This window comes from Pleuronectes platessa, chromosome 19, assembly GCF_947347685.1.
Source record: "Pleuronectes platessa chromosome 19, fPlePla1.1, whole genome shotgun sequence".
In the NCBI taxonomy this organism is placed as follows: domain Eukaryota; kingdom Metazoa; phylum Chordata; class Actinopteri; order Pleuronectiformes; family Pleuronectidae; genus Pleuronectes; species Pleuronectes platessa.
Window position 1 is genome coordinate 16,701,740 of NC_070644.1, and position 19,279 is coordinate 16,721,018.

A 19,279-nucleotide genomic window follows, 5' to 3' on the forward strand; every position below is an offset into this window, starting at 1 on the left:
CCACTTGTGTCTGTGACTTCATTTTCCTCAGGGTAAGGGTTAGTGACTGGATATAAAAATGGACGACGTGTCTCCACTTCCTCCCACAAACTAGAAATTAAGCCAAAATATTCTGGATATGGATGCTGCTATTTTCCACATTTGGAGCTAGAATTAACTCAGTTCACTTAACATATTTAAACTTAATAGTCGTTCTAATGACGGCCGACTGTTTCCCAGAATGATGATTAGTGTAGAGAACCTGAGCAGCTTCACCAGGCATCCCTGTTCTGCTGCGTCAGGCTCCACTCAACTATGTGTTGGTCTGTGATGTCATGTAATCACGGACATTATGTAAAGACACAATCCTCATAATTTAAAACCCAGACTGTCGGCTTTATGCAAGTTGAGTGGTTTTAAATTACATCACTGCAGCATTTTGTATTTTACCTTATTTCACTGCCCCCCCGTTTAACTTATTAACTGTAAACATTGAGTGAAATGTTCGTCTCAACCCAGATTGTCAATGATTAAATAAGTTAACATGTGAGATAGTGTCATGCGTGAGTCACGACTACAATAAATGGCTAATAGCTGTGCAAGCAGGGTATGTTCTTTTCTGAATTTGTACAAGTCACAGTAAGAATATTAAACTGAAGGATCTATAGATGATTCACTTTTGGCGCCGGTAGCTCAAAGTTAAGATAATGGTCCCAATACAGTTTCCAACAACAACATCATGATGTAGCTATGAAATCACGTAAAGTACTTTTATATTGTGTTACAACCAATAAGACTATAGAACGGATTTACAGCTTATTTGGAAGAGCCAATCATCGGCCATCATATGGTATACAACAGGATGATGACATTGGTTCAATAATGTAATATTATTAAAAGTTAGAATAGCCTATTGCAGTATATGCAGCACATGAACATTCATTTTCACACGAGGAGATGGTTTATTATTTTCTGACATAATTATGATATTTCAGAACCCAAATGATATGGCAGAGACTCTAAATGATATAAATTAAATCATAATTGTTTTGCCCCACTTAAATAAAGCTGACATGAGCATTATCAACAGTAGAGAAGAGGAAAAGAGGAGGTTTTGTTGAGCATGTGGTTTGGCCTCTTTATGTGCCGAGTCATCAGGAGGCCCCTCTGTTCAACAACCATGTGACTTACAACAATTATTATTTAAGTTAACTGAACAGAAAATGTTCCAGAAAGCAAAGATCAAACCTAAACTTTTGCATGTTTAACCTGAAATTGCTGCATAATGATTGCACATCCTCTGTTACTGTATTCAGTCCACTGTTCTGTCACCAGCATCCAAACTCAAACAGCAGTTCCACACCATCGTATATAGAACTGTGTGAAAGTTGACAGCAGCGTGTAGTTGAACTGAAAGTTTTCATAACTGAATTACAAACAAAGCTGTGTATATTTACATGTAACTTTCAACGTACCCACAATAATTACTTAACATCAGCAGGAGGAGGAGGCTTGTAGAAACAGCTGTTCACAGCTGTGTGTGTCTGTCTCTCCCGGGATCAGTGCAGCAGGCGAACAAGGACGATTTATAACAATCATGTTTGACCTATCATATGAATCCATGACAAAAAAACAAATTATTTCAAGTAAGTTAGTGTAGAAGTTGAAAATCGATTGAGATAATAATAATAAACGATAATAGACCCTTTTGGGACTGATTTCAGTTTAGTGACTCATGTCAAGAGAAAGAAGAGACGACCAAGTGGAGCAAGCTGAATAGAATTAAAGTCACTGGGTTTGCTGACAGCTTTACTCAGCGTTCATTGAGTGTGTGAGTGTGTGAGTGTGGACTCATCACTTCAACAGCGGTTATATGCACACACGTATATGCAAAGAGCCAAACAGGGAATCTTAGATTAACCTGTTAAACACGTTGTGTAGGGTAAAGTAGACGTACTAAAATTTATGACGTATACCCTAGCAAGCCACCTGGGGCGATCAAGATGCTTTGGCTTCCATTTTGGAGGCATCATCATGTCGTCCTTTAAATGCAGTGTGTGGTTCAAGTTATCAAAAAAACAAACTCACTATTAACTTATTTCCCAGCATTCTTTATTCATTTGAAATATTTTAAAAATATATTTTCAAAGAGGCACTGAAATAAATATCATACATCTCGTTAAGTCAGCGCCGAAACACACACGAGCAAAAATAAAACAATCAAAAGGTTCATTCACGTAAAAGATCGAGCAGCTTGTGATCATCGGGCGGCCACGTCAAAATAAAATATACACACAGAAAATATAAAGAAGGCAAAATAAAGTCACTTCTCTCAGCACCTGCATGTTCGCTGCATTTTCCAGCAATAAGTGGAGTCGTCCTGATATTCACGATTTAGGATTAAATCTCACTGGGAAGGAATAAAACACATACTGGCCCCGGGTAACAGGAAAGAGGAGTCTGATCATGTTGTTCTGGATTATGTTCTTGATCAAACACAGATTGTAGGAGCATGTATACACTAAAAATACTCAAAACAGTATAAGGCAAATGATTCACAGACACGGCAAAAACTATATGGAAATAGATACAAAACATGACATTGAATATTAGAGCCCGACCGATTTGTGGTTTCTCTGATAGGAGCCTTTCACAGACATGTCGGTGTCCACATTTGTTTGTCGGTGTGAAAACGTTCATTTTGTAGAAGAAACAATGCAGAAAAGATTTGCATTTATGTTTACTTTTCACCTAAAAGTAAAATGTATATAATAACTTTGTTTGAATAGGTGTTATTAGTTAAAATAAAGATTATGGTTAAACTATCAAATATCAAAAACCTCTGTCATAAGGGTTTGATAGTGACATTTAAAAAATAATTGACAATTTTTAAAACCTTTATCAGCCAATACATCGCATCAGAATTTCAGCATCGACCCCTAAAGACACACATCAGTCGGGCTCCATTAAATATTAAAACATGGAAGTGTATTTCATTACCTCAACAACTTAACACTGGCCTTATTTAAACATAGGCATCAAGTAGATGAACATTTCCCACACACTCAGTCTTTATGGGGACTTTATGGCAGATGAACCTCAGGTGTGATAACCACTACAGCTGATTCAGGATTTTGCCTATAGCCGAGCTGACATGTGGCTGTTCGCCTGCTCACTGACATGTCAGCAAAAACGTGACTTCATTGAACCCCGGGCTCATTCAAAGGTCGTTTCACAGAGAAGAACGTTAATCGCAGAGTGATATGCTTTTAATTGAGCAGGATTTTTAAACCACTTTCTGTCAAAAGGAGTACTTCAGTTTTATTTTTGTCATTAACTGACAGCTTATTTGTTCAAAAGACAAAAGGTTCCAAGAGTTTTTCAGTTCTGAACCTCGTCAGTTGTGGCAGAGTGATTCTCTACCGCCCTTTAACTATTTGTTCACAAGCTTCAAATGCTGAATATCCAGTAGTTATGATATTTTCAGTGCTTTCCACCTTTTATCCAGACGTTTCACATAATCTAATCGAAATGATAGATAAACCAAAGTCATAGGCAGCAGTCATTGTTCACAGAGGCTGTAATGTTTTGTAAAACGTAATTGTAAAAATCACAGTTGAAACCAACTAGTGGATTATGATGGTCTAAAAAAACATCAAAGCTCAGTTTGTTTCAAGAGATAAATACAAATTCCCACATCATGCATTGATCTAATGGCTACAATGCAACACCAGCGGTTGCTATATATATATTTATATATATAATTAGGGAGAAACTTTGTGGTGCAGCAGAATCACACAACTGTTTATGCCGATTTCACAAGTCATAAGGTTTGATGATTTTGATATTTTACACATTTGTTAGGATAAGGAAAGTCACCTGGCCACTGTTGGCTGATTAGAGTGAAAGCTAATGGTGCCCCAGTACTGTCCCAGTCTCAGGGCCTCTGCTTAGTGGTTGACAAACCTTTGGGTTGGGACTTCTAACGGCTGCTTTCACTGGTTAGACGTTTCTTGATATTTACATTGTTAGTTGAATTGGTTGTTTACCTACAATCTTTGAAAACAACACTGTCTGATGCGTTTTCACTTAGCTGCTGCTGGTGAGGGCCGGGCAGGGCTGACTGTGTCTGAACTGCATCATGTGCACGGCCGTCTGGTGCCACCAGTAAAACATCACCACCACCAGTATGTGCCACACCTGGTGACTGGCGCCCAGGTAGTTCAGCTGGCCTATAGGAGAGGAGACGTTTTTTTAAAACATGCTGAAATACTGTACATAGTGTTTTTTGTAAGCCGTCCAAAAATGTAATCACATTTCAGGAACAAATTACACCGGAAAGATTCATTCTTACTGAGGTCCACAGTTCATTCTAATGTAATGAAAGATATGGAAAAAGTACTGTTTGGAACATCTGGCAAACTCCAGCTGCTGATAAAGATGGTGGGATATAATTAATCTAAGATCCAGAAAAGCTGATAAATGGACATTGAGATGAGAGTTTGATCAATTGTTACTAAGAGAAGTTATTTAACCCACAAAATCTTTTTAGCTTTTAACATTTTCATTATAATGGCACAGTTCACTTGAGATAATGTTGCCTTGGTAAAAATCGCTGAGGAGAATTCTGCCCTGACTTTCTTTTGACCTCAAACCCTCAGATCCCTCTGCTACAGTTCCTCTGATGCGATGACCTCTAGTGGCGTTGAGGGGATTTGTTCAGGAAACGGCAACAAGGTGGAGAATAAACCACAGAGGGCGGCTCAGAGGAGACCATGTGATTTTGTTCTGAACAGCTCAACTATATAACTACACGTTAAACTTTGAACTGCATCTAAACTATTGACAGAGCAACGGCCTTCGTTGCTCTGTCAATAGTTTAGATGCAGTTCAAAGTTGATCTTTTCTCACTTGGTTTTAATTTAAGACTCACCAGGGAAATAGCGTTCAGGGATTTTGGTGACGTAGAACAGGAACGCAGAGCCAGCGATCAGGTACATCACTATCACACGAGGCAGGAACAGCTGCACATACAACAACAACAAAAAACAGGATTTGTGTGACTAAACATTCAGGTCAGGGGAGTGAATCATCTACAGTGAAATCAACTACATGGAATATCAGCAGAGTCCGGTCAAATGATAGCAATAATAAAAAAACATGACCCATTTCCTCACCTGTACAACTTCACAGGTGAATCCCCCGTTGACCCCGACCCAGTGGCAGGCGGGAATCACACTGATGCCAGCCACGCTGCAGAAGATCGCCACACGTATGTGTCGCCAGTCGTTGCTGAGATAGCGGGGGTGGACCTGGGCGCAGAACACGGCGAGGATCAGGGAGAGCACGGTCAGCAGGTAGAGCTGTCGCCAAAACTGCCAGACGGGAAACAAAAAGAGAATATTTACAATCAAATCACAGCCAACAGAGCACTATCAGGTTTAGATCAATCACCAGCCTTATCTTAAAGAGATGTAATAGTTGTGACACATTTAAAAAGGCCAACATGACATCACTGTGGCAGAAATTGTCGCCTTGAGTATTCACACCTACAGCGTTACAGTAGAAAGCGTAGAAGATCCCGGGGACGTAGCAGCCCAAGATGCCAACGGAGATGCCAGCGTAGTCAAGTGCCAGCCAGCGACGGGACGTCTTCTCCGAGCGGTGGCAGGCAAACAGGTGATAACCCACCGAGCACAACATGCACACCTGGCAGAAGAACACACAGTAATGTAACAGCCAACATCCAACACATCATGTTGAAACCTCCTTGTTTAGAAGCCATTGTTGGTTTCATCAAGAAAGTCTTTATTTAAGTTTAGCTTTTTTTATTATAAGTTAAAGTCATGTTCTGACCAATATCACACAGGAACATACCTCAATAAATCATGATTTGTAAGGATATTCCAAATACTCATAATGTACGTATGTGAATAGATAATAGAGTAATAGGAGGAAGGTGAGAGGAGAACAGAGACTACACAACTATATCAACAAGTTTCCTTTTCCATTATTAGCTGCTACACAACCTACAATACAAACGTGACACATCTACACCACAACACTTAACATTGTCTCTACATTCAACCGTTAACCAGTGGGGACTTTGGACAATACTACGATTGATAGTGCTGCATTTTTCCGCTACCTGTACAATAGTTTACAAACCTGAGCAGGTGGGGGGGACCTGAAAGCACCTGTGGCGAGGAATTTAAAACCTCAATGAACCAGTTATTCCACAGGAATGTAATGTAATACAGAGCGTAGAGCAAACAGCTCTGTAGTAAAATCCTAAACACACATATTTAGATAATAAGATGTAAATTCTTCTTGTGAGTAATGCCTCTGGGAGAGGTACGATAAGGTAATTTCTTTAAGTTTGGGGCACACTTAAAACCAAAAAAACAATAGCAACAGAGAAGAAAGAAATACAGTCAGTTAAAAACATTACCACACACTCACACATACCTGGAAGCAGAACAGCCCTATAGCGTAGATGACGTAGTCCTCTCTCTTGGCTCCAGAGGCCGGAAGGGTCGAGGTGACGTCATTGACGCCCAGATAGAAGAAGAGGAGGAAGCCGAGCAGGTGGCTCCAGATATTCACCGTCTCATTGGACATCATGAAAATACTGCAACGGACAAGAAGATACAAAAAAATATAAACGCGAGCCAAAAATATAACTTTGTGCACAAACGAAAAGGCGACAAAACGTTGGGTTTTCTTTGTCTGATGTTAAGCAGGATACACCTGAGGGCGTGTGTGTGCAATTTGCTGTGGATCCAAATACAAATCCAGATCATTTAAATGTGGTTTCATTAGGGGACTGTTGGGTAGAAATGTAGAATTTTCCCTCACCTCCTCAGGCAGAGCTTGGAGGGCAGGTGAGCCCGGTATCCATCAGTGATGAAGGGGTTCTCCTTGAGGAAGAGGGGCACCTGCTCGTAGGTGTACAGTCGAATATTCTGGGGAATCAGCACGGGCCAGTGCTGGTAGCTGCCCAGCTCGATGTAGTTGGTCGACTTCAGCAGCTTCTGGGGCATCTTCAGCAGCATCTTGTTCTCGGCTCCTCTGGTCCAGGGGCAAGAGGTGGGGGAAGCTAAGGCTGAGGACGTTTGGAGAGATGGACAGAAGGTTAAATAGGTCGGTGTGAGGCAGAAGCAGGTTTCCAAGTGTAAACACTAACATGATGGGACAGTAGCTTTTTTTTACAGCACAATCCAGATGTGAGATGTAGCAGCCAGATGTTTCTACACGTGTTCCTGTCCTTCATCCTCACTACGTAACACCATCATCTCTCTGGCTGTGAGATCAAACCCCTAAAAACACCACCACAGACACAGTGTCTCAGAATACACTGTGTTGAGTCGGTTGAGTCGGCTGTGGAGCAAAGCTAACATGCTAACCTGCAGCTAGCTGGCGCTGCTCGCGAGCCCTGACAGGCATCGGTGGGACTTTACGCTGCAGACCGATGGGAACCGGGTCGCGACGCTCACCATCAGTCGCAGGCCGACCGTCGACGTCCTTGTTCGGGCACCTGGTCCATGTCCGGCCGGTTAGTTCGCTAACGGGTGGTTAAAAACCCAGTGTCAGTCAAAAACAGGTTTTACCACATAACAGCTGCAAAACCTGTCTTCTTCTCCTGCGGTGGCTGTGGCGACATTAAAATGGTACGTTACCGCCACCTACTGGTCAAATGTAAACTTTTCTAAAAGCATCATAATAATATAAACAATACAATTATTGATGCAATTTAATACACTAGCGTATTATTATTGTATTATTCCGTTCAATCCTATTATATATTAGAAATGTTCTAATTTCAAGGGCCCTTGTAAATTGAATATATACCTTTAGAAGGATTGAGAGTTAGACGTGTAAAGAATGTGAAGAATGTTTTATTATTGTCCATCATCTCTATATAAATTACATGTTTTGTGTGTCTTTTATTGTGGTGTAGTTGTGATTGTTACCAATATGACATAATACGACACTAACTCAAAACCGAAACGTAAACTCTACGCCCATGGTTTTAATTATAGAGCAACTGGTTTGGTGACAGTGGTAGTTTTTATTAAATAATCACGACGTGTGACCACAGCCCTGCAGATGAATTTCATTTTGGAGTTGAGGGAGGATCTGTGGTCACACACTGTTCAAACGTGTCCCTCCATATTCAAATCAGAGCGTACATGTGGGCCACATCTGGAAGACAGTGGCATTGTCATCTGTGCCTGTAGCCTGGATGAAATACTTCCAGTTCTTCTACTGGTAAACAGACAAGCATTTTTAACCATTTTAAATCAAGGCCTCAACCTCAAGTTTGACTTTAAGTGGTTTTGACTCTGAAAAGTTTCCTTGTTTGACAGTAACATATTATTGATCACCTTGCGCCTGCACTTAATTCAAGCTATACAATGTTTACATTAACAAAAACCTTTTAATGCACTCAGACCATCATTTAAACACATTATCCTGAAGTTCAGCCAAACATAGTCTACTGTAAACTTTGGGATCACTTCTCACTCTCACTGATTTATGTGACTCCAGATTATGACAGATTATTGTTATGACAGTTCTCTTTTTTAATGAATGATTCTGGCCCAGTTCATCTTGGGGTCAGGGGCTGAAAAGCTTTTTATCTTCATCAGAATAGGGAAGAAAGATTGATTTGATAATTTGAAGGGGACATGGAAGCAGAATCCTCGTCCTCTAGTCCAACTACACCCTCAAATAAATCAGTGATACATGATACATGACACATATGAATGAAATATACGGGTGCGATCCCACAAGATTCAACAGAAGAGAAGCCATGTGCTGACACACTGACTGTGGTATGTGATTATTTGGATTGTTTGTGTCATGACCTCATCCACAGCAGGCAGCCAGTGCTTTCTATTCCTGCAGACGGCCCAATGAAATGTGTTATTACAGTTCCTCAGCACTCACACACACAGAGACCCCTGGAGGGTTTACACGTTTCAGATTGATGATCTTACAGACATTTTAGGAAGAATAAAAAATTAATTCATGTCACCCTGTAGCTGTGTGTTTCTCCTGAGACAAAGGAGCAGGATTAACGTCAGGATCACAATCGTGCAGAGGGAGAAAATCACTGTGGCGTACCCAGGGCGTTGTGTTTGCATGTTTAACTCGGCTTTCCATCTGCAACACATTTACAGGAACATGATGCACTTGTTTGTCCTGAGAGAAGAAACCCGACTAACAGTATGAGAGGAGGATTCATGAGGCAGACGTGCACTGTACTGATCAATGAGTGACAGACCAACTTCACTCAGCAAATTGAATTTAAAAGCACTTAAGCTTCCTCTGGGATTCATCTCTTTATTGAAGGAAAGCAGCGGCCCTCACATCTATTATAACAAATACAAGAATAGTTATAGGTCATATTTTTAGATGCATGATCTGACATTCTTTGTATTTTTTCCGAGGTCAGTCAGTCACTATTCACATCCTTCTGCCAACTGCTCTGCTACAGATGTCAAGTCTAATGTGTCACAAGCAGCAGGGAGAACATCTACCTTCAAAGTAAAAGCACACAGCAAAACACACCAGAGAGCAATGAAATTAAGCCAATGCAATAAGAACTATTTTCAAACATTATTTTTTATGACATAACATTACATGCATGACGTGAAACAAAAAATGAATGTTTAACCTATACTAACATATAGCTATATTTATATTTATAATATTGTATTTTAAAATTAAATGTAGATAGCCTGTTATATATTTGAAGACCAATGTTGTCTGTATGAATGAGAGAACAAGGAAATGTTTTGGACAATTTGAAGTGGTACATAGCTCTTAATATTGAGGTGATATAAAATATAGTAATTGTTGATATTTAATCATGAATATTGACTTCTAAAAAAATACACTTAATTATATTTACCATATTATAACACTCATTCTTGCCAGAAGTGCCTTTTGAGTACTAAATGCTTTATTAGTTTTTTATATAAATATATAATTATATAATTTTGTTATATTTATGCCTATCCTTTACTTTAAAGGGCCCTGCAGGAAGTCCAGCTCTATAGTCATTACAGATGTATTGACAGAGGTTTGTGCAGCAGCTGTGAGCCCTGCCCAGTTTATTCCATCATCAGTCTGCTGCTGTCACTAAACACAGACACACACTCACACACCCACACTGTTACAGTGCTGGACAAGTGAGCTGCTGCCTGCTGCTGTGAGGATGAAGGACTCTGAGCTGAGCTGAGGACATTTCCTATATTTTCAATACAAACTCTGTGTGGATATGAAACACATGGATTATGGATGTGACATGGACATGTTGGAGGATCTTACTTTGTGTCTGTGTGTTGGTGGACTGGTCGCTGCAGGGTGAAGACGATGCCTCCTGCGATGGAGCCTTTGATATTTATTTTGTGTTGGACAGGTGAGTGGTGGAATAAATCAGATCAACGTGTTCTTTGTTCATATTTGTTTCCTCGGTGGAGAGAATGTAGGATCCAGTCTTCTCCATGTAAGGCTGTGTTTATTTTACACCGTCCCTCGGCTGCGGCACTGCAACTTTTGAAGTTCCTCTCAGGTCATTGTGCTGTTAACAGAAGACCCCAACACATAAAGATTCAAGGGTGAAGAATTTCTGACAGCAATATTATTATCAATACCAATAACATAAGCCGATAAGATATTCAAACAGTAAATAACTTTGTAAATTGATTCATAAGATGTCATTATATAACCCTTAGGTGGAAAAAATGTAATCGATACTTTATATTTTACAGTTTAATCATATGAGGTATTATGAATAACTCTTTATAAAAAGAAACCACAAATATAACTAAATATACAGAGCTTTTCAGCATATTCTATAAAATGAAAGTTGAATACAAGTTTTCATATCAGAAAACCTAAATGCCAATATAACAATGTGTCTGTCAAAGGGACACAGGTGTTGGATTTTTCACAATCTGTGTTTGCAGGTCGGGCAGCGTGCACGGACACTGGGACGAGATCTATGGATTCGCGGAGCAGCTCACCAACAGGTTTGTCAGGTACGTCAGCCCCCCCCCCCCCTCTCCTCTCCACCTCAGGGTTTATTTCTTTACTATAAACATTAAACACATGCACCACAGAGTATTTACACAATTAGGTGTATATATATATATTGGGTCTTTGAATTACATTACAAACAGTAGTAGTGGGTAGTAGGTAGGGCATGAGTATTTTTGGCCAACAACTGCTCCAACACCCCTCTCAGTTATGGTGCAGGGTGTGTGTGTGGGTGTGTGTGTGTGTGTGTGTGTGTGTGTGTGTGGATGTGTGTGTGTGTGTGTGTGTGTGTGATATCTTTAGGTTTAATTGCAGGTTGCTAAATATGAGCGTAAAACATTCAGCCAGATGTTGAAGGTGGTGTTGACCACATTGACAGACTGGAGGGTAGAGCAAGGAAGTAAACCTGAATGTGGTAGAGACTGAATTCCCTCAGTGGACCAAAATATTGCTAAAGATCTAATTTGATGGTCTGTTTATGGCATCATATCCTTTGTCATGTTAAATAAAGACAAGTTATGTCATATATCGTGCAGTCTTTTCATTTTATTGCACTTCATTGTGTTCACATGGTGCCATCTCCTCTCCAGGGTTTCTACTAGGTCCTAAAAAGTCTCAAAAGTATACATGTCATGTTTCATTGATCTGTATATATCACGTAATATCATCGTATTCTGTGTGCTTCTTTTCCCATTTGTGTTAACGCCCTCGTGGGCCATTATATTCCCCCTCTCAATCAAACGCTAATGGACATGCTGAAGCACTTAACAGAATCCTTTTGGTTGCCACACCCAAATCCATTTATAATATTTGACCGTGTAAGTTTGATTTTTAACTGTAAGATTCACATGTTTTCCATATGTGTGTGTTTCAGTCCCAGGATGAGGGTTTCCTACATCGTCTTTTCAGCCAAAGCAGTTGTGATACTCCCACTGACAGGAGACAGGTGAGGGGCTGAATTTTTAAAACTTCAAACTTCCTCCCTCTGCCTCCTCCTTTCAGAATAAACCACATCACCGATCATACAGTAACGTGTCTCTTTTCCATTTTTTTTATCCAAACTGCTCTGTCCCTGTTTTGTGATCTGGCTGCAAAGGTCGGAAATAGACGAGGGTTTGAAGAAGCTGAGCCAAATCAAACCTGCAGGGGAAACATACATGCACGAGGGCATGATAGCGGTAGGTGCGCTCATGAGAAAAGAGACAGGAACCACATTTTACTCCTCTGAATATATTTTGCCAACGTTCCCTCGTCAGGTGTCGGAGCAGATGAAGGCACAAACTTCACCGTCTTCCACCATCATCATCATCCTCACTGATGGCAAGCTGGAGGTCTACCCCTATGAACTGAGTGTACAGGAGGTATCTCTCTTTCTCTGCACACACACACACACACACACACACACACACAGAAGTGAGGAAGATAGATGTGGATTGGCTCCAACATAGTGACGAGCATTGTGTCAAACTTTAGAGCATACAGTTTACAAACGCTGTGATTCTCAGTGGTTGATAAAGCAAACACACTGACACATGCACATACTTCTCCAACCACTTGTTTTACCAAGTTACGACACAGTCATAAAAGATTCAGGGATGGACCTGTTGATTTTTCTATCATGTTGCATCAACGGAACTCTCTAAACCCTTTCTTTTAAATGGTCTTGGCTGCAATTTAAAATGTATAGAATTTGATTTACTGTAAATTGCCTATAATGAGCTACTATACTGTTATTTATCACTTCTATTTTAATTAGTTTTACTGTTTGAAACCAGCAGTAGCACTTCACTCACTTCTCTCTCTGTGTGATGCTTCCCAGGCCGACAAAGCCCGAGGGTTTGGAGCCAGAGTTTACTGTGTAGGTGTCATGGACTTTGACCACAAACAGGTAGGGGAATGTTTTGGCTCTTCTCTCTTTACTTTGTTGGTTTCTGTCATGAAGCTCTGTGAGAAAACAGCACAATCTCAGTGTTACCGATACTGTTGGCTGTGTAAACACTGCAGTTTCATTTCTGTGTGTGTGTCTGTGTCGGCGTGTGTTAGGTTGTGGTCAGAACTTCCACTGGGCTGTTGTTTTTGGGCCTGATTTATTTACACGCCTTGACCTGACAGAGCAGCAGGCGGCTGGTGGAGATATCTAATTTATGATCTACGCTGCATGAGGTTTATGCAAAAGAACAGGGAATATTTGGTCATTTCATCCTGTGCAGATATCAGGTTGTTGAAAGGGAGTGTGCTTTGTGTGAGGAATGAAAACAATGATGGATGAAACCAAATGTAGAACTAGAAATGCAAATGTTTTTTGTGTGTGAGTGTTGTGGCTCACAATACAACAGAAAGGAAATCATGAGAATGCATACCCCTCTCAAGGCCCAACTGCCCCTTAATGATATAACATGTAACAATTCTACATTAAAATGTCTAAACACGACTTGACCTATGTCGTATACATTGTTGACTTGTAGTTATTTATCCAAAATGTTTCCAACAACGCTGATACCCATTGAAATCCGCAATTTCCTTCACGGTAACAGATGATTCATTTTGATCGTCTTTAATTCCCACATATCCTCTGTGGCTCTGCTTGTCTCTGCTAGAACTTCAAAGGGAAACAACGTTAATGAAGGAAACTAAGACAGTCTGCTCTATTGCCTTGTTTGTGTTGGTCACTCGTAATAGATTACAGTGTTTCATTGCCCTTTGCTGTGTAACATGAATACAACATAGTGTCCATTACCTCCTTACCTCAAAACTATTAAGAACAATTGCAGAGTTTATGATATTTGATCTTCCCTACAATCATAAATTCTCCTTAATAACATTTGCAAAGCAAAGGAAAAGCTGTAATCACTTGTGCTGAGAGATATAATACTGCACACCCTGTCCTGAATCCTTCAATGCATTTGTGTAGCTTTGTTTTGCTGTTGCAGCAGCATTATTATTCATCATTATTCTGTATAAGTAATATTAAGCACATCTACTGTAAATGGCTTTGAAGCTCTTGACCAGAGAGTCCTCGGAAGTCGACGGGTTCAAGTGATCTCCTGCCCCGTTCCTGTCTGAACGTACACTGTGATCTGAGGAGGAAGTAATTACATCACTCTCTAATTAAATAATGCCGGCCAAGCTTCCTGTTCTGCTGTCATTAAAGCAGGAGATGAAAGCTGCAGCCTGCTGACCCGAACTTTCATCTCCTGCAAACCGAAATGATAATGAAGCAATGAACCAAAACCAGCAGAAGGATCTTGAAAGTAGATTAACTTGTGCAGTGCTCATTCTAAACCTGCCTGTTTGGAACCGGCTGTTTTCTTCTTCTTCTGTGGTGGTGCTCTGGAGCGACTTCAGAATTACTCCTCATCATTAGTGACTCCTACAATATACTGTCACTCTTTATTGTGCTGAATGTGTGTGCAGAGCTTTTTAAAAAGAGTCTATGGTGCAGAGTGAAGTAAGAAATTTTTTTATGTTCATCCTACCTGGTTTATCTGCAACAGAGATTCTGTAGTCTACGTTTTCAGTGAAATTAAACTGAATTTGCTTTATTACTCTTCACGTGCACGGCTTTTATATAAGTTTAAATGAATTACTTAACTGCTGTAATTTATTGTCGTACATTACATGTCAGCTTATTTTATTTCCGAGGTCTGTTTAAACAACCGACACAATCTTCAGACCCAAGCTCAGAACTTTTCAAAAGATGGGTAAATTGCACTTATTCATATTTTCTCTTCCAGCTTGCTGAAATAGCAGATAGCACCGAACAAGTCTTCCCAGTTTTGTCCGGGTTTCACGCCCTCAAAGACATCGTGAACTCGGTGAGGTCACATCCCACGTAACGTGTATATTATAAGAAGTGAATACAGACGTCTGACTCCAGTTGCATCTCCACGCAGATCCTGAAGCAGACGTGCACAGATGTGTTCACGATAGAGCCGTCGAGTGTCTGTGTGAACGGTGAGTGAGTCAGAGAGAGAACTCATCTGGTTTTACGAGGCCTGATGTCATTGAACTGCTTAACTTACTTTTATTTATTCTTAACACTTGCATGGCTTTATACTAGCAGGATTAGTTTTCACAGTAATCCTATATTTAGTTGCTAATTATGGTGGATGCATGTTGTTTCTGTTGAAATGTTAGTGCAGAGTCATAGTTGCGTGATGTGTTCAATGTCTTCCAGAGTCTTTCAACGTGGTGTTAAGAGGCAGCGGCTTCAGTGGATCCAAGAGGACGGACAATGTCCTCTGCGTCCTCACCGTCAATCACAACACGTACAGTGAGTGCACGACACAATCATCTACACCAATCACAACGTTAAAGCTAGTAACTGGTTTGTCTGGTTGTGCAGCTTTGTGTCTACTATCATCTATGAAGTGTATCGCAGTGTTTTTGATGAGGTCTGTGGTGCAGTGGAAAGTCAGAGTCACGACATCCAGGGACAAACAGTGGCTGCTTATTGTCCGAGAACAGAGGAGACATTATGAGGCTGAGCAGGAGGAGGGAGGACATGGTGTACGTGTGGTCTATTAATGGATCAATTGGGGGGGGGGGGCAGTTTCAGTAAGAGGACATGATGAGATAACATGTGACTGTATCGCATCATATTGTCCTTAATCTTTTTCTTAACCTTCCTAAAACTTTTCCTGATCTGTCGCTTTGGATTTTCTTTGTATTTTAATTTGACTGTGATATTTATGACTTAACTATTGAAAATATTCTAATGATGGAAAAATGCAAAAAGACTGCCTCTACATTTCAATATGAATTTCCATTGCAAAAGAATGGCATTTAACACAGAACAGTAAAGTTATTTCTTTTGGTTTTACTTTATTATACATATTTAACATTATGACTGCAATAACATGAAGTCAGGATTCGTATTGGTCTGATCGCCAAGTGATGTGTTTATTTTATTCATCCTAATATTTCTTTGTGTCTTTCCAATTCTTCTTCTTAGACCAGAAGCCAAGCGTCGTTAGAGACGGCTATCTGCTGTGTCCAGCTCCTGCTCTGCACGAGGCTGGAGAGTGAGTCAACACACACACACACACACACACACACACACACACTCACACACACACACACACACAGTGTGTGATTAAAAGTGTGGCAACAAATTTCATTAGTGTGTAGTAGAAAAGAACAGTCCAGCTCTGGAAGGTTATTAGCATGATATCATTTTATAACATCATTACACTGGTATTTCAGCAGCAACTTCACCGAGAAGAGAAAAGAAGGAAGGTATTGACATCAGGAAAATACTCACTTAAATCAAATAAACACTTTCTTAGTAGTAATGTAAAAGAAAAGCACCTTTACATTAACAAGTTTCACTGTATAGTATCAACATGTCTCTACTCGGCCTCGGGGTTGAAATTAGAAAAGTGTTTCTGCTGTGAGAGAGAAAAGTGTTTACAGTGAAAATCTGTTCGGCTTCAAGTTTTGGATGAACTGCAGCCAGTCGGACCAGAATATCTCAGTGGCATTTAGAGCGTGAGCCAAAGCTGATTCAACTTCAAACAGCTCCCTCTCTCTCTCTCTCTCTCTCTGTATCAGTCCTCTCTTCCCACCATATCTCACCCACTCTCTCTCACACTCCCTCCGCACTGAAACACTCACGCAGAGTTTGAGCTTTTCTCAGAGACGGAGCCGAATCAAATATCATCCGAGTCGAGACTCGACGGTTAAAAACAAACATTGTAAGTTAACTGGAAAACAAGGGGAGGGGGTTGAAATAGGAAAAAGTATGAATAACATTAACTTGTTTGACATGACCTTTCTCAATGTTATGAAATTCGATGTACAGGTACTATTTCTTCTTCTCTTTCAGTAATTTTCAGTGATTATTTCTGTGATGATTCCAGATCCATTGAAGTGCTGGTTAGTCTGAACAACGGAGAATCTTTCATCTCCAGTCCCATCACCATTTATGCCACAACATGTGTAAGTATCCATCACATAGCACTTTTAAAAAAACACTGTTTTAGGTTTGAATGTAGTTAAGAATCAAATATTGAATTTGTAATATGACTTGTGTGTTTTCTGCAGTCCGATGGGATCTGGGTGCTCTGGTTGCTGTTGGCTCTGCTGCTGTTGCTGGCTCTGGTTTTGATCTGGTGGTTCTGGCCTCTCTGCTGCACTGTGGTGAGTTTACATATAGATCTGTATTATTCAGATTCAGGCCTTGTGGAAGCCCACACACCATAATTCTGTGCGGTTGTTATTTGAGGAATAGTTCACACCATTAAGTGCTTTTTTACGTGTTGCATTTGTTTTTTTTGTAGTAATATTCCCACTTTTCCTTACAGGTGATCAGAGACCCACCCCCAGATCGTCCCCCTCCTCCTCCTCCTGTCTTTGTGAGTAGACCAATAACTGTTTAAAAAGCTTTTTCCTTTACGTCACTTTATAAAAGGGCGTGTTGAGTTGGAGTTTTTTTGACTCACTATCAACTTGGTCGACCTCCAAGGTGCATGAGGATGGGAAAGAAGTTTTAAGTGTAACGTTTCGCTAGAAGGACCCAAATGTGGCACGAAAGCTTAGGAGAGTGAAGGTGATTAAAGAAAATAGAACTGAACCATGAGAAAAAAATCCATGTGCAAACAGACAGATTGACGAATACAAGGGGAAACACAGGGATTACATACTGGAGGGAAGCAGCTGGCTCATTGAACACTGCAGGTGAAACACATTAGAACAGTTAGACACGATCACATGGGCGGGAGACAGAACAAAGACAGGAAATAAAGCAAGAGAGTTTCAAAATAAAACCAGAAACGTTTTGTTTGCACTGTGAAGTCAAGCTGATGTAGGAAATTGAACCAACAACATCTGTGTTAAAGGTCGATACAGATGTTAATCAAGTGAGGGTCCACAAGAAGTTTCTGTTTAATCATCTCTGTGTGATTATTTTTTTTCAAGTTAATAGAACAAGTGAAATTAGCACCTTGGATTATAATTATGGGAAAAAAATATTTTCATTTTAGAGATATCATCACCAGTGGCCGTTGACGGTACTGCATTACTAAAGAATTGGCTTCTGTTTTGTGCGGATTCTTTTAAATCGTTCGTCATGGCAATTTTTCACAATTATAGTGTTTGATTTTGTTCAGAACTTGAATTAACCTTTATTGTTTTTAAGGAGCTGGAAGACGATCACTCACCCAAACACAAGTGGCCCACAGTGGACGCTTCATACTACGGAGGCCGAGGTCCTGGAGGAATCACACGCATGGAGGTATAAACAAAAATACCAACACAATAATCATATAAAACATCCAAAATGGTTGTTGTGGAGATAGAGTCTGTGTTTTATTATCAGACGTATCAATGACATCTGTCACTTGTGCTGATGTTCTTCCTGTAGGTGCGCTGGGGACAGATGGGGTCCACAGAGGAGGGCTCCCGGCTGGAGAAAGCCAAAAACGCTGTGGTCACCATGCCTGAGGACATGGAAGACCCCATCCTACCCCGACCCCCGCCAAGACCCCCACCAGTGTTCAGCCCCCCACCACAGTCCAAGTGGTACACTCCCATCAAGGTGAGCCGGTCTTTATTATAAAGAGCCTGTCCATGGATTACCTCTTACTGTACAACTGTAAAAAAATAAGTAATGATCAATATCTGTATCTTTACATTGTGTTTTTGATTGACTCAACACCTGATTTGACTTTCAGGGGCGATTTGATGCGCTGCGGGCGTTAATGAGAAGACAGTACGTCAGAGTGGCGATCATGAGGCCGACACATCAGGACAAGGTAAACACATATCTGCAGATACTTACCTTATTCATGTTCTTTCATATTAAAAGCTTTACTGAGAAAGCTGTTATTTTCTTAATTGGCAAATGACATTGACAGATAATGGCTTGTATTAATACTAATCCAGATAAATCAAAGCATAACATGCATCACCTCTTGTTTGCTTCTTATTTTGAGTAATTTTCTGATTAAAAAACTCCCCCTCAAAAACAGACATTTGAATTTACAAATAAAATGTCTGGTCATTGTGTTTAAATTTGACCGTATTGCTTGTTGTCGTCTGCAGGGTCGCTGCATTAACTTCACCAGAGTTCAGAGTCACTGATGTTCAAACATGACGATCAACACTTTTCACTTTATTCCCGTTTTGTTTGAAGATGACCAACATGTCCAGTCAGGGATGATTGTTGGGATGTATATTGTAAATAAACACTTTTACTTATATTCTGTTGTTGTACGTTCAGAAATATTTTTCCTACCTACTTGTGTAATTG

At 40.3% G+C, this 19,279-nt stretch overlaps 2 protein-coding genes across 3 annotated transcripts; one reads left to right on the forward strand and one right to left on the reverse strand.

The window, feature by feature from the left end:
* Nucleotides 1–2,074: 2,074 nt before the first annotated feature.
* Nucleotides 2,075–7,613, reverse strand: LOC128462323 (progestin and adipoQ receptor family member 3). Of its 2 annotated transcripts, none has more exons than XM_053447671.1 (7): nt 7,476–7,613; nt 6,838–7,084; nt 6,448–6,610; nt 5,533–5,688; nt 5,157–5,354; nt 4,913–5,003; nt 2,075–4,211 (listed from the first exon to the last, which is right to left on the reverse strand). In XM_053447671.1, exons 2-7 carry the CDS (start codon nt 7,032–7,034, stop codon nt 4,069–4,071), a joined length of 948 nt encoding a protein of 315 aa, XP_053303646.1. In that variant the 5' UTR covers nt 7,035–7,084; nt 7,476–7,613; the 3' UTR covers nt 2,075–4,068. The 2 variants fall into 2 exon arrangements, with proteins under 2 accessions (XP_053303646.1, XP_053303645.1); XM_053447670.1 differs by having other exon boundaries at nt 7,386–7,613.
* Nucleotides 7,614–10,097: 2,484 nt separating this feature from the next.
* On the forward strand, nt 10,098–19,229 carry LOC128462321 (anthrax toxin receptor 2). Its single transcript, XM_053447669.1, has 17 exons — nt 10,098–10,408; nt 10,959–11,030; nt 11,903–11,974; nt 12,125–12,206; nt 12,285–12,389; nt 12,848–12,916; nt 14,763–14,843; nt 14,922–14,982; nt 15,206–15,301; nt 15,983–16,052; nt 16,890–16,968; nt 17,074–17,169; nt 17,334–17,384; nt 18,167–18,262; nt 18,392–18,565; nt 18,702–18,782; nt 19,072–19,229. The coding sequence occupies exons 1-17, from the start codon at nt 10,284–10,286 to the stop codon at nt 19,108–19,110; spliced, it is 1,449 nt and encodes a 482-aa protein (XP_053303644.1). The 5' UTR covers nt 10,098–10,283; the 3' UTR covers nt 19,111–19,229.
* The last annotated feature ends 50 nt before the right edge of the window (nt 19,230–19,279 follow it).

Coding starts and splice junctions, on each gene's coding strand:
- LOC128462323 (XM_053447670.1), bottom strand. CDS start 7,425: ATGCCTGTCAGGGCTCGCGAGCAGCGCCAGCTAGCTGCAG. Junction 6,611..6,837: donor TCCAAGCTCTGCCTGAGGAG/GTGAGGGAAAAT, acceptor TGTCCGTTGCAG/TATTTTCATGATGTCCAATG. Junction 5,689..6,447: donor TAGGGCTGTTCTGCTTCCAG/GTATGTGTGAGT, acceptor TTCTTCTGCCAG/GTGTGCATGTTGTGCTCGGT.
- LOC128462321 (XM_053447669.1), top strand. CDS start 10,284: ATGGATGTGACATGGACATGTTGGAGGATCTTACTTTGTGTCTGTGTG. Junction 17,170..17,333: donor GGCCTCTCTGCTGCACTGTG/GTGAGTTTACAT, acceptor TTTTCCTTACAG/GTGATCAGAGACCCACCCCC. Junction 18,263..18,391: donor GAGGAATCACACGCATGGAG/GTATAAACAAAA, acceptor TTCTTCCTGTAG/GTGCGCTGGGGACAGATGGG.